We start from the raw sequence: 26,529 nt of genomic DNA, 5'->3' as shown, positions 1-26,529 counted from the left end.
CCTTGAGATTCACATGCACTTGCATTGCCACCCTTCCTGTGCTCTACCTGGGAGCTTCTTAGCCCTCTCCTCTGCTGAGTCAACCCTGCTGTGAATTCTGTGTTTGAACAAGTTCTCCTGGAAGAGTCACCTCCTGTCTTGGTTTTCACCAAAATGAAGGGTTCCCTGGAGACCTAGGACTCTCACTCCCACTGACTGTTTTTTGTTTGTTTTTAAAATTTTTTTTGCCAGTCCTGGGGCTTGGACTCAGGGCCTGAGCACTGTCCCTGGCTTCTTTTTGCTCAAGGCTAGCACTCTGCCACTTGAGCCACAGCGCCACTTCTGGCCATTTTCTGTATATGTGGTGCTGGGAAATTGAACCCAGGGCTTCATGTGTATGAGGCAAGCACTCTTGCCACCCAAATCCCCAGCCCCCACTGACTGTTTCTGAGACAAGGTCTCACTTCTTGTCCCAACAGTACATGCCTTGGCCTAGGTCTGCCTATTTTCCTTTTCTTCTAGTTACAAGGATAATATGCATGTGTTACACATCCAGCACTCTGCTGAGATGTCTTGTGAACATCTCAGTCTGAGCTGGCCTCACACCAAGACCTTCGCATTCTCAGCCACTCAAGTCTCAAGGGTTACAGGCATGAGCCACTGGTGCCCAGCTTGATGAATGATTCTTATAGGTTTCCTTATCATGGGTTACCTTAGTTACCAGTTCTCTGAAGCTTCAATATACTTGTTATCTACCATCTTGGCTTTTTTTTTTTTTTTTTTGGCCAGTCCTGGGCCTTGGACTCAGGGCCTGAGCACTGTCCCTGGCTTCTTCCCGCTCAAGGTTAGCACTCTGCCACTTGAGCCACAGCGCCACTTCTGGCGGTTTTCTGTATATGTGGTGCTGGGAAATCGAACCTAGGGCCTCGTGTATCCGAGGCAGGCACTCTTGCCACTAGGCTATATCCCCAGCCCCCATCTTGGCTTTTTTTTGTTGTTGTTGTTGTTGTTTATTTGGTTTTGAGGGGGGGGGTCTTACTGTGTGGTGCAGGCTAATCTCAAACTCCTGGGCTCAAGAGATCCTCTTGCCTCAGCCTCTCAGGTAGTTTTTCATTATGATTTTGTACTTGTTAATAATTGTAGCTATGTGTTAAAACTCATTACATGTAAACCTGGGAGCTTGTTACTGCATCTCTACTATCTCAATAAAAGTGATTTTTAAGTGTAGTTTTTGATATCTTTTTATTATGGTGAAATAGACACCAAATGTTACCATCTTAGCCATTTCAAAGCTTACAACTAAGAGGCATCCAGTTCACATTGTTGTGTGACCGTCATCATTATCATCTATCTCCAGATCCTTTTTCCAGACCAGAACTTGGTACCCATGCATGACTTGAGGTGTTTTCAGTAGGATTCCATTCTCTCTAGTTGGGACAATGCTCATCATTGTACGGTTAATCACAACTGGAGTTTACTAGTCTATTTATAATTGCTTTTATAAAATACTCATAGGTTAGATACAATAAAGAAAAGCTGGGTGCTGGTTGCTCATGTCTGCAATCCTAGCCACCTATGAGTCTGAGATCTGAGGACAGTAGTTCAAAGTCAGCACAGGCCGAAAAGTCTGGGAGACTCTATCTTCCAAATAAACAATAAACTAAGCTGGAGGCATGGCTTATGTACTACAGCACTAGCTGAACAAGCAAGTTGAGCAAGTTCAAGGCCCTGAGTTCAAACAGGAGAGAGACAATGAAAGAGAGAAAGACAGAGACAGAGAGAGACACTGATTCACGTCATAGTTTTGCAGTTGGAGTGGTGAGAGCCAGATGGTGAATGGTATCACATGGTGGGTTGAGACATGGGGAGCATTGTAAAAGAGGGTGTTCACATGATGAGACAGGAAACCAGTGTGGACCCTACCCTGCTCTGCTCTCATCTAACATTCTCCTCTCAGGAGAGTCAAACTGGGGTCTCATGAGAGCCATGGTCTAAATGACCCAATCACCGCTCATGAGGTCCTGCTTCTTAATGCTTCTACCACATCACCATACTGGGGACCCAGCTTGGGGGACAAAGTCAAACCCTATTGGAGCCACAGCACACAGGACCTATTAAATATGTGGTTTTCTAGGATTTTAATTATAAACTAATAATGTCTTTTGTTTTGCTTTTTGAGATAGGGTCTCATTTTGTAACCCAGGATGCCATGGAACGTCCTGTGTACCCGTGCTGTCCTCAAACTTGCTGTCCTCTTGTCTCAGCCTCTCAAGTGTTGGGATTACAAGTGTATGTCGCCATAGGCACTGGTAGCGTTTGTATGTCTTTGTTGTAACTCTCCCCCATTTTTCCTTTTTTTCCCCCCACATCAGTGTGCTGGCAACATAGGTTGGAGGGTGGCCTATCTCACACCAGGCTGAGGACACAGATACTCTGCAAAAGGATCTGGCCCTCATTCAAGATGTCATGTGTTAAAATGCTATTGTTACACACATTTAACCCAGAGGGATGGCCGTTTCAGCATGGAGGCTCATCTTTGTGTCCACTCAAAGCTGGAGTCTCTGGTTCATTTTCAGCAAACTTCATCTTAGCCTCAGTGAGGCGGGGGTCTGGGCATATGTCTATTTTTGGTAGACATGTTCAGTTAGAGAAGAGCATACACTTAGCATTCAAGAGGCTCTGGGTTTCATCCCAAGGACCACCAAAAAGAAAGCCATAAACAGCCAGGAACCAGTGTGGCTCATACCTATAATCCTAGCTACTCAAGGGGCTGGGATCTGAGGATCATGGTTCAAAGCCAGCCTGGGCAGGAAAGGCCATTAAACTCTTATCTCCACTTAGCTACCAGAAAACCAGAAGTGGGGCTGCGGCTCCAAGTGGCAGAGTGCTTGCCTTGAGTGAAAGAGCTCAGGGACAGTACCCAGGCCCTGAGTTCAAGTACCATGACCAACAAAACATAAAATTAATAACCTTAAAAAAGAACCAGATCTGTTGAACCAGGTCATTGAACTTTCATTCCTGTTCTTTATGACAAAGGAGTCTGTGATCTAGTTCTTTCTCTTTGCACAGGCAATCACAATGTGTTGTTGTGTCTCCCATTTTCTGAAATATTGTTGACATTCTTTGTCTATTAGCCTTTCTGTTCCAGGACTTATGCATTTATAATCTTTTAGGTTTTTCTAGGCCTTTATGTGTCCTGTCCGCCTATTTTTTGGGGTGGCAAGTAATCTGTAGAGTTTGATTGGAAGTCTTTCCTTTGTAGTTAAAAACAATCTTCCTGATACATGTTTTGTAGTAAGCTCTGTTTTCTTTCTAGTTTTGTGTGCTTGTGTATGCTCTTGCTTTCTCCTTTGCCAATCTTACTTGAATTTTGACTACATTGTTGGTTTTTATAATGAATTGATTTGGGGAAAGTTTCTTTCAAAGAGCTTTTATTATAATTTCTAATTTTTTAATTTTTTTTTTTTTTTGCCAGTCCTAGGGCTTGGACTCAGGGCCTGTGCACACTGTCCCTGGCTTCTTTTTGCTCAAGGCTAGCACTCTGCCACTTGAGCCACAGCGCCACTTCTGGCCATTTTCTATATATGTGGTGCTGAGGAATCGAACCCAGGGCTTCATGTATACGAGGCAGGTACTCTTGCCACTAGGCCATATTCTCAGCCCCATAATTCTTTAATATCTTAAAAAAGCATTTTCCAATTCCATTACCCTCCCTCCAGCATTTCTTCTTTCCTTTTGTTCCAAGTTTCTTGTATTAAAATTCTAGGCTTATTCCTGACTACTTATGTTTTTTTCTCTAAAGAAAAACATAACAGGAAGTGGCGCTGTGGCTCAAGTGGTAGAGCATTAGCCTTGAGCTAAAGAGCTCAGGGACAGCGCCCAGGCCCAGAGTTCAAGCCCCACAACTGACAAAAAAAAAACCCAAAAAACCACAACCCTTCCCTTCCAAATACCAAATTCAATTTTTCTGTAGCATATGATCAGATATTTGGCATTAAGTAGTTCAGGGTTTGTTTGGTGTGTTTTTTTTGTGGCAATTCTGGGTTTTGAACTGGGCCGCTAACCCCTAATCCCTTTTGATTTTTTTTTTTTTTGAGGTTATGGGGGTTGAACTCAGGGCTTGAGTATTGTCCCTGAGCTCTTCTGCTCCAGGATATTTCTCTACCACTCTGAGCCACAGCACCACTTCCAGTTTTCTAGTGGTTGCTTGGAAATAAGAGTATCATGGCCTTTCCTGCTTGGGCTGGTTTTGAATCACAGTGGTCACATCTCAGCCTCTTGAGTAGCTAGGATTACAAGCATGAGCCACCAGTGCCTGGAACCTTTAGTTATTATTTGAATAAAGTCTCATTTCTGCATCCAGGCTGGTCTGGTCACAAACCCTCCAATTTATGCTTCTATGGCCTGGGTGACAGGATTATACTACCAGCTAGCTTTTATTGGTTGAGATGAGATCTTCTGAACTTTTTCTCTTAAGTTGGCCTCCATCCACAATAGTCCCAATTTCTACCTCCCAAGTAGCTAGGATCATAGGTGTTAGCCACTACAGCAGTTTCCTTTCAAGTTTTATATCCTCTTTGTCCCAAAAATTATTTAGGAGACTTTTATAAATAGGTTTCTTTAGAAGATACTAGACTGACATTTTGCATTGTAGTTTTATTATGTTATTGATGATGGTTAGACAATATTGCTTCTAGAATTCTTACTTTTTTGAAATTTTTTGTATTGTTTCTTATGGCCCGAGATATATATTGTAAATATTCCATGGTTGATTTGGCATTACTTAGTGATGACTAGTGGTTTATTTTATCTTGTGTTATCTTTTATCATAAAGCAAGAACAAAAGCAAGGAGTATGCTTAAGAGTGTTTAGAAATCTCCTTGTCCCTGTTGCTTTCTTGTGTGAAGCATCCAGAGGGCTGGGCTTTATTATCTAGATCATAATGAGGCCGAGACTGAGATGAAATTCCATACGGGAGTGTTCTCTTTATTCAGCCACTCCTGAAATCGCAGAGACACTGAGCATGAAATCCAATATCCCACATAGCCTTGGGTAGGAATGCTTATTTGATCTCAGGCCACGGAGCTAGTCAATTTGGATGCTTTACGAGTTGTAATCTTAAACATTTCTGCTGTTTTCCTAAACAATTGGGCCTGTTCATCCTGCTGGGACTTGGCTGTCCTCTCCTGGACACCTTTAATACATTCACTTTTTACTTTAAAGAGAAATAGTATTATTGGCAAATGTGTGTCTCTTCTCTCTGTTTGCTTTTTGAGTTGTAGCTTGTTGCTTTTCAGGTATTTTTTTTTTTTTTTTTTTGCCAGTCCTGGGCCTTGCACTCAGGGCCTGAGCACTGTCCCTGACTTCTTTTTACTCAAGGCTAGCACTCTGCCACTTGAGCCACAGCGCCACTTCCAGCCATTTTCTATATATGTGGTGCTGGGGAATTCATGTATAAGGGATTCATGTATAAGATGCAAGCACTCTTGCCACTAGGCCATATCCCCAGCCCCTCAGATTTTTTTTTAAACAATTCTATCAGTCAGTTAAAAACGCAGTGTGTATACTGTGTCATAATAACATATGGGCAAATCCCATAATCTCTGTCATTGAGGCTCGTTCATCATATCAGGATGAGGAAGATAGGTCTGGATCAACTGTAACTGAAAATGAATGTGATTGGTATGGGGACATACAACTGGGAAGGGAGCACAGAGGAGGATGCATGTACTTTTCCTGAAAAATGGAGAAATGAGGATTGAGCATGGCATTGCATACCTATAATCCCAGGTACTTGGGAGGCAGGGATAGGAGGATTGTAGTCTGGCAAAACAATGCTAGACTTCGTCTGAAAAAAAGCAAAACACCAAAATTAAAAGGGCTAGAGGCATGGTTCAAATGGTAGAGTTGCCTCCCTAGCAAGCATGAGGGCCTGAGTTCACAAACCAGTTTAAAAAAACAATGGAGGAATGGGACATAGAGCTCATAGGATATGTAGGCTGTCTCTTGAAATAGGAGTAGGTGCTGGCCAGGTAGCAAAGGGGCTGTGGGTATTGTAGATGAAGGGAACATTGTGGTTATGGCATGGAAAGATGGCTGTAAATGTTCTTGTACAAGGAAAGTACTGTGTGGTTGGGATTTAGGAGCAGGGAGGTTGGAGTCGTTGATCAGAAGTCCAAGCTATTAAGTGTGTTGATTGACATATAAAAGAATCTACTATATTCTTGTATTCTGTGGACAGTGAGTTGCCATTAGAAGTCTATAAGAATGAAATTATATCTGACCTGATTTGTATTTCTTTTATTTATTTATTTTGTGTGTGTGTGTGTGTGTGTGTGTGTGTGTGTGTGTGTGTGTGGTGTGTGTGTGTGTGTGCTGGTATTGGGGCCTGAATTCAGGACCTGGACATTGTCTGTTAGGTTTTTTGGTGCAAGGTTGGTGCTCTACCAACGGAGCCGTTCCTCTACTTCTAGCTCTTTGGTGACTAATTGGAAACAAGAATCTCATGCTGCCCAGGTTGCTTAAAGACTGCAGTCCTTGGCTGGGAATGTGGTTTAGTGGTAAAGTGCTTGCCTAGCATGCATGAAGCCCTGGGCTTGATTCCTTAGCACCAGATAAACAGAAAAGTTGGAAGTGGTGCTGTGGCTCAAGTGGTAGAGTGCTGCTGACCTTGAGAAAAAAGCCAGGGACAGTGCTCAGGCCCTGAGTTCAAGCCCCCAAAATGGCAAAAAAGAAAGAAAGAAAGAAAGAGAGAGAGAGAGAGAGAGAGAAAGAAAGAAAGAAAGAAAGAAAGAAAGAAAGAAAGAAAGAAAGAAAGAAAGAAAAAGAAATTAAAAACCTAAACAACTGCAATCCTCATATCTCCGCCTCTTGAGTAGCTAGGATTCTAGGTGTGAGTCACCAACACCAGAATTGACTTGGCTTGTTGTAGTTTGGTTTTCCAGTTTTGCTTTTCATGGTCAATGTCTACTAGCTGAATGTGTCTCGTCTTGCACTTGCCTAATTTTATTTTTCTTTTTTTGACATGTACGATTTATAATTTGGGTTTAGATGTCTGTGCCACTTGCCACGAGCATGCTACATGCCAGTCGAAAGATGGCAAGAAGATTTGCATCTGCAACTATGGATTTGTGGGCAATGGTAGGACCCAGTGTATCGGTAAGCTTTGAACTGCGGGTTAAATGGGACAGTGTAATCAGGAAACAGCTCTCCTGTGTTAAAGATTGGATGCCTTGTGGGGAAAACATTGATATTTGGTTCACATGTTTTTATTCTGTGAAGGTTTGATTTCATGTTTGTCTATATCCTTGTTCTGGTGTTGCCAAGGCAATAGTCCTCCTATTAGAGATCCTTGACCCTGAGCCTCAAAACTCACTGATGTAACAAATCTGAAGTCTTGGGTTGTTCCAGTGATATTGAAGTTCTTAATTTCTTTTTTTAAATTTTTATGTAAAACCATTTTAGTATCATAGAGACAAACTACAATTGGACTAAGAAGCGAGTTAACTTGTTATTGGCCTTATATCTAACAAAATCCATCTCTGATGTTTTGTAGTTGTAACCTTTGGAGACTTAGAGGATATAAGGCCTACAAAAGCTTAGGCTAGAGGCAGCTGAAATGATTTTTGGTCTCATGACATTCATCTATGCCAGTCAGATAAGACCCAGATTGAAGTTCCATTCACAGAGGATGTGAACATCACAGGTGTAGGAGGAAATGTGACCATAGTCTTCATTCTTCCCAGCATCCTTGTTACCCACAGGAAAAATATTGATAGCTGTGCCTTGTAGTTGTGTCTAGACAGAAAGCACCGTGTGCTGTTCCGTCACCTAGGCTGTATACCTGACCTACCTATGGACGGAGGGTTCTGGCTTTCTGAGCTCCCAGGCAAATCTAACCACATACACTTTTACCTATAAATTGTTTTAAATTCATTTGTATTTTATATTTAATTGTGTATTACATATTATTATTATTGTTATTATTATTTTTTGCCAGCACTAGGCTTGAACTCAGGGCCTGGAAAGCTCAAGGCTGGCACTCTACCACTTGAGCCACAGTTCTATGCCTGGCATTCTGGTAGTTAATTGGAGATAAGAATCTCATGGAAGCCGGAAGCTGGCGGCTCAGGCCTGTAATCCTAGCTATTCAGAAGGCTGAGATCTGAGGATCACAGTTTGAAGCCAGCCTGGCTAAGAAAGTCCATGAGACTCTTATGTCCAATAAAAAAATGCAAAAATGGAACTGTGGCTCAGGTGGTAGAGCACTAGCTGTGAGCAATAAAGCTCAGAAAGAGTACACAGGTCTGGAGTTCAAGCTCTAGGACTTGTACCCTTCCCCCCCCCAAAAAAAAAGACAGTATGAGAAAAGGCATGTGTGTGGAAAATATACACTTTGTGGGTGATATTGTGTGTGTGTGTGTGTGTGTGCGCGCGCGCACAAGGACTGAGGCTCTAACTCAGGGCTTTATGCTCTTGCTTAGCTTTTTTACTCAAGGCTAGCACTCTACCACTTGAGTCACAACTCCATTTCCAGCTTTTTGTTGGTTAATTGGAGATAAGAGTTTCTTGGATGTGTCAGCCTGGGCTGGCTTTGAACTTTCACGCTCAGATCTCAGCCTTCTCAGTAGCTAGGATTAAAGGTGTGAGCCACTGGAGTCTGGCTTGGGGATATTTTTTGAGTTAGCTGAAATTAAGTACACTTGTGAAAGACAAACTGATTTGAGGGATCCAGTGGTGAAATAAAATATCAAATAACAAGAAAAATAAACACATCAGAATCCTTAAATTGATGCCTCCCCCAAGGTGGGGGCGGGGAGAGGGGGAGCTAGTTGGATAGATCAGGTCTAAAAGGAAGAGTAAGAAAATTGATCTCAGGAGTTTCCTAGGGCAGAGCTGGTGAACCTTGCCCCATGAACCACGGTTGACCCACTGTCTGCTGTTGTGAGTAGAGTTTTATTGGTGCATAGCACTGCTCATTCGTTTATTTACTTTTTATGACTGCTTTGCGCTCCCCCAAGCATGAGTGAATGTTTGCAATAGAGACCGTGAGAAAAAGTTCGCTGGCCTCTGGGCTGGAGGACAGAGATGGGAAGGAGATTGACTTCCATTTGTCTCTTCCACTTTCATGCTGTTTAATTAAGAACATTCAGGGCAGCTTCCAGCATCTCAGGCTAGCATGAGCTGTTCCTGTCCCGCCTTTAGCTCTGCCCCCGGTGAGGAATCAGCACTAAGTCCCGGGTTTCCTGGGAGCTCATGAGTTTAATCACTGGCATTTATGAAAGACCAAGAGGATGACTGAATTGGGAGAAAAAAGATTCTGCTGGGTTTGTTTCCCCAGACATATGAAATTATATATATATATATGTATATATATATATATTAACATTATCACTATTGCTTTGTTTTGAGACAGGGTTCATTTTGTAGGCCAGGCTGGCCTGAAACTTGTGATCATCCTGCCTCAGCTTCTTGACTGCTGAGATTGCAGGAGTGTACTACCATGCCCAGCTATTTATTGTTACGATGATTGTGATGATGATTTTGATGCACAGAACTTGCACTTGCTAAGCACATACTTTACCACAGAACTGTGTCTCCAGCTCTTAAAATGTTTGTATGTTAGTATATACATATAAAATATTTATATTTTTTTGTTTTGTTTTGTTTTTGCCAGTCCTGGGGCTTGAACTCAGGGCTTAGGCACTGTCCCTGAGCTTCTTTTGCTCAAGGCTAGTGCTCTACCACTTGAGCCACAGCACCATTTTCAGCTTTTTCTATGTGTGTGGTACAGAGGAATCAAACCCAGGGCTTCATGCATGCAAGGCAAGCACTCTACCATTAAGTCATATTCCCAGCCACTATATATTTTCTTAAATAAAATTATATATATAATATAAGTCAAGTTCATCTGTCTATATATTTATTGATATATACTTACATATATATATTCTTTAACTTCTTTTTTTGGTGCCAGCTCTGAGGCTTGAACTCTGGGCCAGGGTGCTGTCCTTGAACTCTTCTGCTCAAGGCCAGTGCTCTCTACCACTTGAAGCACAGCTCTACTTCCGGCTTTTTTTTTTTTTTTTTGGTGGTTAGTTTGGTTTCCTGCATCATAATCCTCAGATCTCAGCCTCCTGAGTAGCTAGGATTACAAGAGCGAGTCACCAGCACCTGGCAAGTCCATATATTTTGAATACATAATAACACTCACATAGATAGATAGATAGATAGATAGATAGATAGATAGATAGATAGACATTTAGTTGTGAAAGCACTCATGAGCCGTTGTGTTTTTCTCATGGCTTGCTTTATACCCACTGGATGCATCACGGACGGCCCTCAGTCTGAGCGGCAATGTGAAGGGAGAGAGGTCAAGTAAATGATGAGGGAGCTGTAGTCCCAGAGCTCTGAGGCCGAGTCCTCAGCACCGGAGAAGCCTGGGTTATTGAACTTGAGGTGGATGGGGAGCCTTTTCTGTGTGATGTCTGTGTATCTACAGATAAAAATGAGTGCCAGCTTGGGGCCACGGTTGTCTGTGGGAACCACACATCCTGCCACAACACTCCTGGAGGCTTCTACTGCATCTGCCTCGAAGGCTATCGGGCCACAAACAACAACAAGACGTTCATCCCCAACGATGGCACCTTCTGCACAGGTACACAAATGGGGACGTGGTGCTGGCCACATGCTGATGGTAGAATGGTGTCTGCCCTGTGGAGGGAGATAGATAGGACAGGGCTGAGGCAGCCTGTGACCGAGGAGGGGACCTTCCTTCAGAAGAACTGTGATGCTGGGGGCTGGGATGTGGCTCCAGTGGTAGAGCGCTTGGGAAGACCCTGAACTGCAAAACAAACAAAACCAGAATAACTGTGATACTGCATGTGGGAGACCGGAACAAACACAATTCTAGAACTCTCAGCAACTTCTTATAATCCCAGCACTGCGGAGACTTAGGGCAGGAGGATTTACAAGCTTGATAATCTCAAATTGAAGACTAACTTGAGCTATGCAGTAAGACCTTGTCTCAAAAGTTCTAGTATCTGGGCACTGGTTGCTCACACTTGTAATCCTAACTACTCAGGAGGCTGAGATGTGAAGATCATGATTCAAAGCCAACTCAGGTAGGGAAGTTCGTGAGACCCTTATCTCCAATTAATCACCAGAAAACCAGAAGTAGAGCTATGGCTCAATGTGATAGAGCACTAGCCTTGAGCAAAAGATCTCAGGGACAGTGCCCAGGTTCTGAGTTCGAGTCCCACAACCAACAAAAACAAAAAAAGAAGTTCTCAGGCTGGAACTGGGCACTGGTGGCTCACGCCTATTATCCTAGCTACTCAGGAGGCTGAGATCTGAGGACTGCCTTTGAAGCCAGCCTGGGCAGGAAAGTCCATGAGACTCTTATCTCTAATTAACCACTAAAAAGCTAGAAATAGTACAGTGCTAGCCTTGAACAAGAAAACTCAAAGACAGTATCCAGTTCCTGAGTTTATGCTCTAGGACTGGCACAAGAAAAAAAAGATTTAATAAAAAGTTCTAGGTCTGGTCTGGATGCTGCTGACTAATGCCTATGAGACTTGAAGCCAGCCTGGGGCAGACAAGTCCTAAGAACTTCTCTCTCTCGGTTGTAGGCCTTGAACTCAGAGCCTGGGCGCTTTCTCTGAGACTCTTCATGCTTAAGCCTAGCGTTTAACCATTTTGAGTCACAGCTCCACTTTCCAGGTTTTGGTGGTTAATTGGAGATATGAGTCTCAAAGGGACTTTTTTGCACAGGCTGGCTTTGAGTCACGATCCTCAGATCTCAGCTTCTTGAGTAGCTAGGATTATAAGTAGGAGCCACCACCACCCTGCTAACTTTTGTTTTTGTTGCCAGTCCTGGGGCTTGAACTCAGGGCCTGAGCACTGTCCCTGGCTTCTTTTTGCTCAAGGCTAGCACTCGGCAACTTGAGCCACAGCGCCACTCTGGCTTTTTCTGTTTATTTGTTCTGTTTTTGTTGCCAGTCCTGGGGCGTGGACTCAGGGCCTGAGCACTGTCCCTGGCTTCTTTTTGCTCAAGGCTAGCACTCTGCCACTTGAGCCACAGCACCACTTCTGGCCATTTTCTGTATATGTGGTGCTGAGGAATCGAACCCAGGGCCTCATGTATACGAGGCAAGCACTCTTGCCACTAGGCCATATTCCCAGCCCCTCTGGCTTTTTCTATATATGTGGTGCTGAGGAATCGAACCTAGGTCTTTATGTATACGGGACGAGGACTTTACCACTAGGCCATATTCTCAGCCCCTAACTTTTATCTCTAATCAGAACACAGTTTGTCTTCCTGCTGTCAGAAGCTTTGCTTTGTGTTCTTCTCCCTCCTGACCTGAGCCAGCTGAAATCACCGCAAGGGTACTTTTGATGTTCCCTTGGTGTGAATGAGTGCATTCTCTCACAGAAAACTGTTTTCTAACCTCCTGCTGTTTTTGGTAGCAAATTACTGCCTATGTGGCTGCAGAAGTGTATGGGTGCTAGTAGGTTAAAAAGAAAAAAATACTAATTAAAACTAACTTGTAAAATGATGAGCTAGTGTCTAGTTTACCCAATCTCTATTTCTCTTTGTTTTCTTCTTTGCAACTTTGAGCCATGGGGGGGGGGGGGGGGAGGAAGGCAAAAGGCAGACACCTAGTTTCCTGTCATAGGTCTTCATCACAGGAAATTAAAGGTGTTTACTGGAATCCCACAGAGATTTATCTTGGCAGTAGGGAAGATATCAGAGGAATGTCCTAGAGGATTGAGACCTGAATGTGTGTTTTCAAGGCTATGAACATTTAACAGGAATAAAGCCCCTTTTTTGCGGGGCATCAGTGGCTCACACCTGTAATCCTATCTACTCAGGTGGCTGAGATCTGAGAATCGCAGTTCCAAGCCAGCCCAGGCAGGAAAGTCCATGAGACTTTTATCTCCAATTCATTATAGAAAAAGCTGGAAAGTGGCACTGTGACTCAAGTGGTAGAGCACTAACCTTGAGCTAAAAGGAGCTCAGGGATAGTGCCTAAGCCCAGTGTTTGAGTCATAAGACTGATGGAAAAAAAAAAAAGAACCAAAACTTTTCTTTTTCTTTTTGTAGTACTAGGGATTGAACTCAGGGCCTAGAGCTAGTCCTCTATAATTTGCATACTAGCCCAGTCCTTTTATTTGCTTTTCAGATACATTCTATTTGTAATTTGGTTCAGGGTAACCTTGAACTGTCATACTCCTACCTCTCCATCCTGAGTAGCTGGGATTACAGGTGTGGACCACCTTGCTCTACTCCAAGAAAACATTTTCTACTAATATATTTATCAGTACAGTTTTCAGGGACACATTAAGCTTTTAAAAGTTTGAGTGGGTCTGGGAGTAGGGCTCAGTGGTAGAGCACCTGCTTAGTGTGTATCAGCCCTGCTCATACACAGCATTCACAGCACTGGAAAACAAACACATTTTTGGAGCATACTGAATAGGGAGCAGGGAGAAGAGCGGAGGAGAAGAAAATATTCTGCAAGGGAGAGTGGCAGAGAAGAAAATATTCTGCAAAGACCAAGTGGAAGGTAGCAAAAGAAGATGTACTCTGTAACAATCCTATGTGAGGTCTACTAATATTTAGTCTACATAGTGCTCTTTTCTTTTATTATTATTATTATTATTATTATTATTATTTTGGTTCCCTGACTGGGAATCGAACCTGGGCCGCGGCGGTGAAAGTGCCGAATCCTAGCCACTAGACCACCAGGGATGATATTTCTTTTAAAACAACTGAGATACAATTCATTCAAAAAAATTCCCTTTGAGGCTGGGAATATGGCCTAGTGGCAAAAGTGCTTGCCTCGTATACATGAAGCCCTGGGTTTGATTCCCCAGCACCACATATATAGAAAATGGCCAGAAGTGGTGCTGTGGCTCAAGTGGCAGAGTGCTAGCCTTGAGCAAAAAGAAGCCAGGGACAGTGCCCTGAGTCCAAGGCCCAGGATTGGCAAAAAAAAAAAAAAAAATCCCTTTGAAGTGTACCAGTCAGTGGTTTTTAGCTATCTTCCCCACGTTGTGCCACTATCTCATTTTAGAACATTTTTCCCTGCAGGCAGGGCACCACTGATTGACCCCTGTAATTCTAGCTATTCAAGAGGCTGAGATCTGAGGATAATGGTTTGAGGCCAGCCCCAGTAGGAAAGTTCATGAGATTCTTTTTTTTTTTTTTTTTTTTTTGGCCAGTCCTGGGCCTTGGACTCAGGGCCTGAGCACTGTCCCTGGCTTCTTCCCACTCAAGGCTAGCACTCCGCCACTTGAGCCACAGCGCCGCTTCTGGCTGTTTTCCGTATATGTGGTGCTGGGGAATCGAACCTAGGGCCTCGTGTATCCGAGGCAGGCACTCTTGCCACTAGGCTATATCCCCAGCCCATGAGATTCTTATCTCCAATTAACCACCCTAAATCCAGAAGTGGAGATGTTGCTCAAGTAGTAGAGTGCCGGCTTTGAGTAAAAAAGCTCAAGGATAGCACCCAGGCTCTGAATTTAATACCCAGTACTGGCGCACACACAAAAAAGATACCTCTAATCATGTGTAGCACAACAACACCTATATTATATTAGTGATTTATATGGCATTTCACTTCTATAACATACCACTGCATGAAGAGAGACAAAATGTACTTTGCTCACAACACATGGTCATCCTTTTATGTTCATAAAAATCATCTCAAGAGAAATGAAAATTCATCTCCACAAATTTATACGTCAATGTTTGTAGTAGCTCAAAGTGGAAACAGCCCAAAGGAGGATGAGTAAACAAATCATGATATATTCACATAGTGGAATACTACTCAGCAATAACAAATAAAGAAAAAAAAACAACATAGAGGAACTAGGTCAGGCACGATAAGTCAAGCTTGCAATTCTAGTTTCTTGGGAGGTGATGATCTGGAGGATCATGGCTCAAGGCCAGTCTGGGCAAAAAAGTTTAAGAGATGAGATTCTATCTTGACCAATGTTGGCCACGGTAGTGTGCACCTGTTATTCCAACTACACCGAAGCATAATGCCTGACCATGATTCGTGCTAGCCTTGAGCCAAAAAGCTCAGGGACAGTGCCCAGGCCCTGAGTTCAAGCCCTAGGACAGACATACACACACACACACACACACACACACACACACACACACACACACACACACCATGTGATCTAGCAGTTCTCCTTCCGAGCATCTACATAAGAGAATGGAAAACAACATGTAGAAGACATATTTGCACACTCAGGTTGCACACTTTCAAATGGCTACGATGGTCACATTTCATGTCAATTTTGCCATAATTATTGGTGGCATGCTCACACAATTGAATTATATTAGTATAGTGGTGAAGAACATGAATGTTAAGTAAGGCACATACCTCGCTTTGAATCCTGGAGTTCCAATTACTTAGCCACTCTGGTTTAGGTACCTGAAAATTGGAGTGATAATAGTATGGACCTCCTGGGGTTATTGTGAAGACTGAATGAAATGAAAATAATATTTAATAGATTCTGAGCTGTTTGGAACAGTACCAGGCACGTAGATGATGACATGCAGAAATGATTGCTGTTCATTATCATTATGACTCTGATTGCTCTAAGAATGTGGAGTGACTGTCCACAAAGCTACTTGATTAATGACTGGGCCACTAGCCAGAAGGCCCAAATCTTTTCCATACTCTATTACTTAGCCATGTTCCTTCCCCCTTTCGCCCCCCCCAAATACATGAACTGTTTATTTTTAGAAGTCCATGGAAAAGTCCTTAATTATTTTCCTACAGTGATGTTTTGAGATTTCTGAAGCAGATGGACAGACTGTATTTGTATTGCTGATCCTTCTCTGTTGAACAACTTCATTGGTGGCTGTGTAAAGTTGCAGAAAGCTTGCTGTTTAACTTTACAGTGGAGCTAGAGTGCTGGCAAATTCCCAACTGAATAAAAAACAAAATCTCACTAGAGGGATGAGCCAACAGTCAGATCAGAAAAGACTTCTCCAGTGTTATCTATGGAAATTGTGTTAGATCGATATTGTTTTGTGTTACTTTTATTTTAAGAATCTTTTCGTAACAATTACCTCAAACTCTAGGAGTATATTATCAACAGCTGTTTAGCTCTGTTTTGTTGGTTTTATATCTCCTTGCTCTGTGTGGGGCCTGAACTCAGGGCCTGGGCACTGTCCCTGAGCTTTGTCACTCAAGGCTAGCACTTTACCATTTGAGCCACACCTCCACTTCTGATTTTTGGTGGTTAATTGGAGGTAAGAGTCTCATGGACTTTCCTGCTTGAGCTGGTTTTGAACTATAATCCTCATATCTCAGCCACCTGAGTAGGTAGGATTATAGACATGAGCCACCAGTGCCCAGTTCTGTGATGTCTTTTACTCCCTGCGTGTATGTGCACTCGCATGCACGCGCGCACACACACACACACACATTACTGGCTTTTTTTTTCCAGAAAAATATCAGTGACATTATTCTTAAAAGTCATATCTTAAAATGTCATTTCTTTTCTTAAAAGCCGTTGTTTTGTTCTCTTTTTCTTAGAGCTCTGAAAGCATCACTCCAGTACTATATGGATTGTAGTGTTTTGGACAGGACTACTATTCCTTTTCTCAGAAGACTGATTTTTCTCTCAGAATGCCTTCCATTTTTTCTTCATATATATTTATATATTATTAGTATAAAGTTAGTATAATGGTGACATACAGAGGGATTACAGTTACATGTCAGGAAAAAGTACATTTCTTTTTGGGCAATGTTACCCCCTTCCTTCACTCTCTCCTAGTTTTCCCTTCCTGTCCCCACTTTATATATTTTTTGTGGGTGCTGAGAATCAAACCCCAGTTCTTGTGCATGCTTGCAGTCACTCTGTCCCTGAGTTCCAGGCCCCCTCCCTTTAAACAACAGCTTCATTGAGGTGTAGCTTACATTCCCTAAAATGTACCCATTTTAGTGCTACACTTAGTGTGTGTGTGTGTGTGTGTGTGTGTGTTTGCAGAATTCTACAAATATCAGTACTACTTTCAGAAGCTTTTCATCCCCTAAGAAAGAGACCCCCATATCCAGCGTTTGCATCCACTTTCTTGGTGGGTTTGCCTCTTCTGGAAGCTTCTTATCAATGAAATCATGAGATCCAAGTCCTTTGTGTTAGACTGAGGTTTTTCTGGTTTTGTGCCAGTACTAGGGATCTCAGCCTCCTGAATAGCTAGGATTACAGGTGTGAGCCACTGGTGCCTGGCTTAATTACATTCTTACAACCTGTACCACTATCCCATGCTCCTGAGCTGGAAAGCTGTCAGTTTCTAGCATTTTTTGTTTTTTGGTGCTCAAGACTGTACCATAGTTCTTGTGCATGCTGGGCAAGTGCTCTATTGCTGAACTATCCTATACCACCAACCCCTTAGAATTTTTCATTCTGGTTTAAATTGTTTTATGTTGTAATTCTACTTTTAGATATTCTGAGATTATGATTATTATCACTATATAATTTAAGTGTGTGTGTGTGTGTGTGTGTGTGTGTGTTAATCAACTCCAGGGCCTTGTGCGTAGTAGACAAGCCCTCTGCCACTGAACATTTATTTATTTATTTGTTTGTTTGTTTATTTATTTATTTATTTATTTTTTGTTTGTGCCAATCCTTAGACTTGACCTCAGGGCCTTGAGCTCTTGTTTGTTTGCTTCTTCTTTCTTTCTTTATTTTTTTTGGTTTGTTTGTTTAAACTAGCTCTCCACCACTTGAGCGACAGCTCTCCTTTCAACATTTTGCTAGTTAATTGAAGAATCTCCACTGTCTTTTCTGCATAGATTGGCTTTGAACCATGATCTCTAGATCTCAGCCTTCTGAGTGGCTAGGATTACAGGTGTGAGCCACTGGTGCTTATCTGGTTGTTGGTTTGTATGAATTTCCTGAAGATAGTGACGAGAATTTATTGGACACTGCCTATGTGTTCAACACCTACGATGTGAAGGATATATAAAAGAACCTTCAGGGGCAGGGAATATGGCCTAGTGGCAAGAGTGCTTGCCTCGTATACATGAAGCCCTGGGTTCGATTCCCCAGCACCACATATATAGAAAATGGCCAGAAGTGGCGCTGTGGCTCAAGTGGCAGAGTGCTAGCCTTGAGCAAAAAGAAGCCAGGGACAGTGCTCAGGCCTTGAGTCCAAGCCCCTGTGGACTGGCAAAAAAAAAAAAAAGAACCTTCAGGGAGTAAGATAAAATTCACTATGCATGCATTGAGAATGTGAGAAAATGCCTCGTTTGTTTGTTTTTCTGTTGTTTATTCCCCCCCTCTTTTTCTTGTCTTTGGCATGGGTCTCCAGACATAGATGAATGTGAGGTTTCTGGCGTATGCGGGAATGGAGGGCGGTGTGTCAATACTCAAGGAAACTTCGAGTGCTACTGCATTGATGGATACTTGCCAATGAACGGACGTGTGCCTTTCCACCCGAGCAGAGGAGGCACGCGGTGCGCAGGTGGGTGTCGGCCCATGAATGTGGCTTCTTGTGGAGAGATTCTGTGCAGATGGCTTTCCCACGCTGATGTCTGGAGCTCTGTGCTGGGATGGCAGTGGTGATTATCTTTATACAAAACAAATAACGGCCTAATGAAGCTAGAAGGGGTCATGTTAACAGGCGAAAATTAGCAGACTTCAGGGATCAATAAACTCCAGTGGCTAATGAATATTTTGATTTGGGACACTATATTAGCTGATTCACACAACTGATTGGCAAGAATTGAACATCCCAAAAGTGCCCCTCAAATTTATAAAAGCCCATTTATCTTAAGGTATTTTGCAGTTCAAACTTTTCCTTTATTAAACTAAAAGTGTATGTTGTTAGTATGGATTAGTGAAGATCTATTGCTCTTTTTTTGTTATTGTTGTTCATCGATATATTTTTTTCCTTTTGTCAGTTATGGGGCTTTTAACTCAGGGCCTGGGTGCTGTTCCTTAGCTCTTTTTTTCACTCTCTCACTTTGAGCCACAGCACCACTTCTGGTTTTCTCATGGTTAATTGGAGCTAAGAGTCTCAGGGCCTTTCCTGTCCTGGCTGGCTTTGAACCTCGATCCTCAGGTCTAAGCATCCTGAGTGGCTAAGACAACAGGCATAAGTCACCAGCTCCAGCTTGAGATGATTTTTATTTGAAAGTATTTAAACAATAAATCCCAAAATTAAAAACAATTAAGTCCCAGAATTGTTGCAATATCCGTGCTTTTTAATAACATCAAATACATAGTCATGTCATGGTTAAATAGTCAGAGATTTCACTTTGATTTACATGATAAGAGACAAAGGACTTACATGAAGAAGTCTGTCCCTTTTATTATTTTTTTAAGTTGTCTGCATGCTATTATCCATGAAAGTGCAAAAGGCCAAATAGAGATAATCATGGGAAATGTGATAGAAATCACATAAAATTAACTTGAATATAATTGAAATAGGACTTGAGATATGCATGAGACATGGGTTAGAGGTGGGGAGAGATTGTGAACTTTGAAAAGTTACTTTCATGTAGTAATGAATTCAACATGAATTTGTTTTCAGAAATAGACTGTGGCCCAGCCCCTGAGGTCCCAGGTGGCTTTGTCATTGGAAACTACACGTCTAGACTGGGCAGCCAGGTTCGTTATGAATGCAAAGAAGGATTTCTCAGTGTCCCAGAATATACACTTTCAAGCTGCACAGCCCTGGGCACGTGGGAGGCCCCCAAATTATATTGCCAAGGTGAGGTTTCAAATGGTACCCACTTCCAGTTATACTATCTTAAGATTGCTTTCTTATTTCTCTCTGAATTTTACTTTGGGGAGTAAATGTATTAAATAAATTCCATAAATCCTTATTTTCTTCCTACTAGGTTTTCAGTTGGTTCTCTTGGTATTTTCTGGAATAATAAGACCTTGCCATCGTGGGCAGTGATGAGTCCATCTTTTATTCTAGATTCTTTCTTATATCTTCCCTTCCCTTTTCTTGTACTACCAAGACAAACAAACAACAATAAAATTCCTAAAACAGAACTATTGTATGATCCAGATATCCTTCTACTGTGTAAATGTCCAAAGGATATAAATCAATGTATCAAGGAGATATTAGAACTTTATGTTTTCATAATAGGTAGCCAATATTATCAACTTAGGTGTCTATCAACCAATGTATGGATAATGAAAAATGGCGTGCCTACACACACACACACACACACACACACACACACACACACACACACACTGGATACCTTTAAGGCATAAAAGAATGCAATCCTGTCATTCACAGCAACCTGAGTGGAATAAATTAAATAGAGTGATCCAGACATAGATTAGGCACTGCATGTTCTCAGTTATATATATGGGATTTAAAAAAAAAGTTGATCTCACCAAAGGAGAAAATAGAATCGTGCTCTCTGGAGCATAAGAAGCATTCTTCAGTAATACAGGGTGACTACACTTCACAATATTTTTTCATGTATTTTATAAAGAACTGGAAGAGAAGAATTGAAAATTTCCACTGCAAAGGAAGGATCACAGTCAAGGAGATGAGTTGCTACATTCCCTGATGTGATCACGACACATTAGCTGATGCCCATAAATATGGAAGGTCCCGTGTTAATTTAAAAGAAGAAAATGCAGCATCACGCACAATCTAAGAACCATCTAAAGATTTATAGAGGGAACTTCATGGGGAAATGATTTCTTAAGAAATTCATAGCAGCTAGAGTAAGGATTCAAAAAGAATTTAGAGGCGAGGGCTTGTTACTTTCCCCAAAGAATGGTTATTGCAGAGATGCCGGCTTCTTTCTTCCTTCTGCAATGACCGTGCCTCCTACCCCACCCCCCACCACAACCACTTCTCACTCTGTTTCAGCTCCCCCCAGAAAACACCCCCTCTTCTGACTTACCCTTTAGTCTTCTTCACACTCCAGAGTCTGGGCCATGTGCCAGTAAACACGGTATTTTTAGCTCAGTGTTCTGAAGCCATAGGAATTGGGGATCCCACTACATACTACATACCAGCAAAATGTGAGCTTGGTCTTTGCTGAAGAGTGGGTGCTTGTGCATGGGACACCATGTGACACACCTCACATGGCAGCTTTTTTTGACCAAAGTTGGGCTTCCTCCATCCAAGCAGGTACCATGGTGGAGGGTGGAAGTGGGGGTGAAGGGGAGGAGCTGTAACCTGGACTTCAGAGATGTGAGCGGGAAGTGAGGCCTAAAAGCTTCCTCTGACCCTGTTTCTTGGGAAAGAATTTAGGTAGAAAGTATTGAAATGCCCATCATGCATTTCCATGAGATCTCTGGAAAATTTAGAATCTCTAGCTGGTACTTCCTTATTTGCCTGTTCTTGTTCTTATTTCTTAAAAAAAAAAAAAATGGGGGCTGATTCCCTAGGATCTCACCTTTCTATCTGTTTACTAACTCAGCAACTATGTATTAAGCACTAACTTCTTGTCAGGTTCTATTCTATGTACCTGGGCTTTCTTAGCATCAGAATCCGAGTCCTCAAAAGCTTGCGTACAGGGGCTGGGAATATGGCCTAGTGGCAAGAGTGCTCGCCTCGTATACATGAAGCCCTGGGTTCGATTCCTCAGCACCACATATGTAGAAAAGGCTAGAGTGGCCCCAGTCCTAGGGCTTGAACTCAGGGCCTGGGCATGGTCCCTGAAAAAAAAAAGTTTGCATACGGGCTAGGAAGGTGGCTTAGTGGTAGAGTGCATGCTAGCATGCAGTGGGTTTGATTCCTTAGTACCACATAACAGAAAAAGTTGGAATTGGCACTGTGGCTCAGTTGGTAGAGTGCTAGCCTTCAGCACAGAGAGGCTCAGGGACAGCACCCGGTCCCTGGGTTCAAGCCACAGTGCTGGCAAAAAACAATCAAATACAAACTTATGTATGTTCTACAGAAAGGAGAGACACCTATGTTTGCCATCCTCAAGGCCAGAAGTGCCTGGACCAAGCACACAGCAGGATGGAACCAGCCGGCTCCTTGAAGGAGGGGAGGCACCACAGAGTTGAGACTCACAGGGATGGACCAGAGCATGTGCAGGGACACAGGGAGGGTGGTGGCAGTCAGAGAGCTCCTGGCTGATCCTTCTGTCTGACAGCATTTGGCTGCCATCTTTATGAACCAGGTGTCTCATGCCTGTAACCTTGGCTACCCAGGAGGCTGAGATCTGAGGATTGCAGAGTTTTGTTGTTGTTTGTTTGTTTGATTGTTTATGCCAGTCCTGGGACTTGAACTCAGGGCCTGCGCCCTGTCAATGAGCTCCTTTTGCTCAAGGCTAGCACTCTACCACTTGAGTCACAGTGCACTTCTGGCTTTTTCTGTGATTAATTGGAGATAACCATCTCATGGACTGCCTGGGCTGGTTTCAAACCTTGATCCTCAGATCTCAGCCTCCCTAGTGGCTAGGATTACAGGCTACCAGTGCCTGGCTTAAGGATCGCACTTTGTAGCATCCTGGACTAGAAAGTCCACGAGACTCTTTTTCCAACTAACCACCAAAAATCTGGAAATAGAGTTGTGACTCAAGTGGTAGAGCACTAGCCTTGAGTGAAAAAGTCATGCAAGAGTGAGAGGCCCTGGGTTCAAGTCCTAGATACCCCCTATAGGGTATAGGCACGGCCTACAAAATCCTACCATGTAGTAAGAGGGAATTAAGAAAGTGTATGTATTGTGTTGCGTTATGTGGTTAAGATAGAAGGACAGAATAGATTTTGGTGTTTAATCTGCTTGAACCCTTTGGGCTGCACAATTCTCCACATTCCACTGATTTTTAGATGATACATAAGCATTTGATTCTCAGGCCTGATAGAGCTATTTCTACTATTTCTGGATAAAAATGAAAATTGTGATTGACTTCAGTTTTCTCCCCCATGTCTGTTCTTTTGTGGAGCGTGGCCTCTAGTGTTTGGTTTTCTGAGAGTTTTAGGGGGGAGATCAGAATCAATAAGTGGCCTAACTCTATTATTCCCCAGGCAGTTGGCAAAATATTGGCCACAATCTGTGGGCACTGTCTGTCATTTTCTTTTCTGTCTAAGCTTATTGTCTATCGATCTCTACTAGTCTTAGATGAATTGTCTTATGTCAGGATATCCTTTCTGTTAACAATCCCTGCTATTGTGCTGGTATTTATAAGAAACAGTTGCCAATGTGGTTGACATTCATGGTACAGCAGTTGATAGGTATATTAATGGCCTGTTCCTTTCATCACACACATTTCCTTCTAGAATATTGTCTTGGGTAGAATGAAAACCCTACAACAAGATCTAAAATAAAGTTCCCATTATAGGTTTGGAACTTAGAACAGTCACAACACCCCTTTCCTCCTTCCTCCCTAGGGAGACCTCTTTTGAGATTGCTGATTTCAAATAAAAATCCCCAGCCATGCTCCTAATTAGTCAACTGAATTCTAGATGCAGATTCCAATGTACTTACTTAATAATGCAATTAGCCAGAGAAACATGCGCTCTAATGAACACCTCTTTGCATATACCATGAAAATTTGTGCTGCTTATTTTCACTTTCCTTTGCATACACACTTAAAATGTTTATTTCCTTGTGACAGTAAGAGCTTGGTGGGGGAATGGTATCAGATAGGAGTCTGTGTTTATTACTGATTATGATCTCTGTTGGGTTGATGGCCGCATGTTTCCTAGTAGGAACTGCCTACTTTCCTAGGCACCCGCTGGTCTGTCTTCTAGCATGGCGGGAATGCCGGCAGCAGGGCCACGTTCTAGCAAGAGACTCAGATCTTACTCTCACACCATGGGACTCTACACATCAATACCAAGAAGATCTGGTGGAGGGGGTATCACGCAGCTATGGGATATGGGGGGTCTATTTCTAGCAACTCTCTTGCTCTGGGAACACATTCAGAGACAAGATCGGAGAGTTGTTATAGAGACTTCTTGGAGTGATTAGCTAACCTACATGGCCAGTCTTACTCAGGAATAGAGAGGATGCCTTCATTGTGAGGCTACTAAGACTGAGTGGACTTGACTTGGGGTGTCTCACAAACTACTGTTTGAATACTCTGGTTTCTCTTCAGATCGTATAAATCTTTCACTTTTTACAAACTACTGTTTGACTGTTGGCTCCAGCTGTTACTCATATGACTGTTGAATGTGCCTTAAGTGCTTAGGGCCTCTAATTTCCTATCTATGAACTCCTTGAGACAAAAACACATCTACTTGCATGGTTTTCTGTGAGGAATAGATAAGATAGCTTTTTGTCCAGCAGGATTTTTTCTTTTTTTTTTTGGCTAGTCCTAGGCCGTGAACTCAGGACCTGAGCACTGTCCCTGGCTTCTTTTTTGCTCAAGGCTAGCACTCTGCCACTTGAGCCACAGCGCCCCTTCTGGCCATTTTCTGTATATGTGGTGCTGAGGAATCGAACCCAGGGCCTCATGTATACGAGGCAAGCACTCTTGCCACTAGGCCATATTCCCAGCCCCCAGCAGGATTTTTATGAATGTTATTGTTACTAAAATTACTGAGCAGGTTTCCTAGGGTTCCTCAGGACCCTGCTGATAGTCTTTTTTTTGTGGGCTATTTTCTCAGTTCTATTCTGCTTAGTATTTGGTAGGTATGAGTTATCTCTGCTGGGTAACAAACGTGGAAGTTATGGCTGTCTTCTTATTTATACTTATAAATTTAGTGATGTCTGTTTTCTTTCCTCAGGGATGTTATCATTTCAAAGTAGCATTTATTATCTGGGCACGATAGCTCAAGCTTGTAATCCTAGCTACTCGAGACAGGGAGGTTGAGAGAACCGTGGGAGATTGGGAGGCTTATGTTTCAAGGCCAATCTGGGAAAAAAAAATGTTTTTGAAACTCTATGTCAACCAATTAAAAAGAACAGTACCAAAAATAAAACAAAACTGAGTATGGTCGTCATTCCAGTCCTCCCAAGCAGGAGCTACTAGCACTCGCTTGAAGAGATTTTTTTTAAATTGTTATGAGAGATAGGTTTGTTCATGTCTTTCCAAGGGGAGTGGGCAGGGGGAGAGAAGCCTTCCTCAGCAGAATTGACCTCTTTAGTTGACATTAGCAACAACCTGGCTGCTTTAAATTATTTCTCAGTGAATGTGGTCCCTGTAGTTACACAAAGGGACAGTAGTCCTTGCTCTTTCTTACAACACTGAGTCTTTGGGAAGCTCATTTGGCAGGCAGGTGATGGGTCTACTCCACGTCTAATCCCCAAACTGCACAGGTGGAGATTGAATCCCTGATTTCTTTGTTTTCAAATGAACTCACACGTGGACTTTAAAAACAAGCTTATGTTAGGATACCATTAAAGAAAACACTGAGCATCTAGGCAAAGGGGTTAAGCACTTGTGCTGCTGTGCTGATAGAAAGTTGGGGCAAGCTTTCATAGTTATTGGAAGTTTGTTGGTTGCTGTTTCTTTTTCATGGGCCTTCCTGGTTGGTTATTTTTTCAAGGAGCGTAGTTCAAATCAGGTATATGAGGAAACATCTTAGGAGTTCAGCTTTTACTTCTGCATCCCATCTGGCCCACGCTTGTGTGCTTGTCTAGCCTCCACATTCTACCGGGTTCTTGATATTTTCCTGTCCACTGGCCTTCTTAAGGAGAGTACTTTGCTCCATATTCCCCCTAACAACAATTAGTTGGGCAAATGTCTCATCTTTTTGCAGTTACTTTGAGCTGCAAAGGGTTGTAGAGGTGTCCTTGCCTTTATCCATCCATCCATCCATCCATCTATCCATCTATTTATATCTAGTTTTATGTGTGTGTGTGTGTGTGTGTGTGTGTGTGTGTGTGTGCCAGTATTGGGGCTTGAACTTGGGGCCTGGGATCTTTTGCTCAAGGCTAGCACTCTACCACTTAAGCTACAGTTCCATTTCCAGCTTTTTGTAGTTAATTGGAGATAAGAGTCTCATGGACTTTTCCTGCCCAAGTTGGCTTTGAACTGCAATCCTTACCTAGTCTCTTGAGTAGCTAGGATTATAAGCGTGAACCATTGGTACCTAGCTATTTTGCTTTGACAGAGGTTTATTAAAAAGTCCGTGGGGTTATAGCAGAGTTGGATTGACCGTTGGCATAGAATTGAATCCTAGCCCGAGAGGTATGAGAGGGTCAGCAGAGGATGGAACTCATGGTGTACCACTATCTGTAACTTCATGGCCAGCGACACCAAGACTTCTTCCATAGGGCAGAACTAATCTTTCTACAGGGCAGAGGAGGGAGGCCAAATCCCCATGTATATTGGAAGTGGGGGCTTGAAATGAAGAGAACAAGCAGACTCTTCACCCTGTGTCCTGCAGGCAGCTAGATCACTTTCTGTCTCATTTTTAGGGGTTTTACCAGAGAGTTGCCAAGGCCAGAGACCTGAAAATTTCAGTGAAACTAGATCATTTCTCCAGAGTTTACATAAGTCTTAGGTCCTTCACCCCTAAGGGCAATGGGTTCCAGACACTGATGAGCAAGAGACCTTCAGAACCTACCAGGGAATCGCCCTGTCCAGAAACACGCATCTATCTCCAAGTGCAAGTGCTACTGAAGGTCCTGGAATGAAACAGAAG

General features: G+C 42.7%; 1 protein-coding gene across 4 annotated transcripts in view; it reads left to right on the top strand.

The window, feature by feature from the left end:
- The window catches only part of Susd1 (sushi domain containing 1), a 97,576-nt gene that overhangs the window by 6,351 nt on the left and 64,696 nt on the right, over nt 1-26,529 (top strand). For all 4 annotated transcript variants that reach the window (XM_048339164.1, XM_048339139.1, XM_048339148.1 and 1 more), the window contains exons 2-5: nt 7,030-7,137; nt 10,481-10,636; nt 18,317-18,469; nt 19,541-19,720. In XM_048339164.1, the coding sequence (XP_048195121.1) occupies nt 7,030-7,137; nt 10,481-10,636; nt 18,317-18,469; nt 19,541-19,720 (597 nt within the window). The remainder of the gene's footprint in view (nt 1-7,029; nt 7,138-10,480; nt 10,637-18,316; nt 18,470-19,540; nt 19,721-26,529) is intronic.

Source organism: Perognathus longimembris, chromosome 1, assembly GCF_023159225.1.
Source record: "Perognathus longimembris pacificus isolate PPM17 chromosome 1, ASM2315922v1, whole genome shotgun sequence".
Lineage (NCBI taxonomy): Eukaryota > Metazoa > Chordata > Mammalia > Rodentia > Heteromyidae > Perognathus > Perognathus longimembris.
This window is presented reverse-complemented; position numbering and strand designations above follow the sequence as displayed.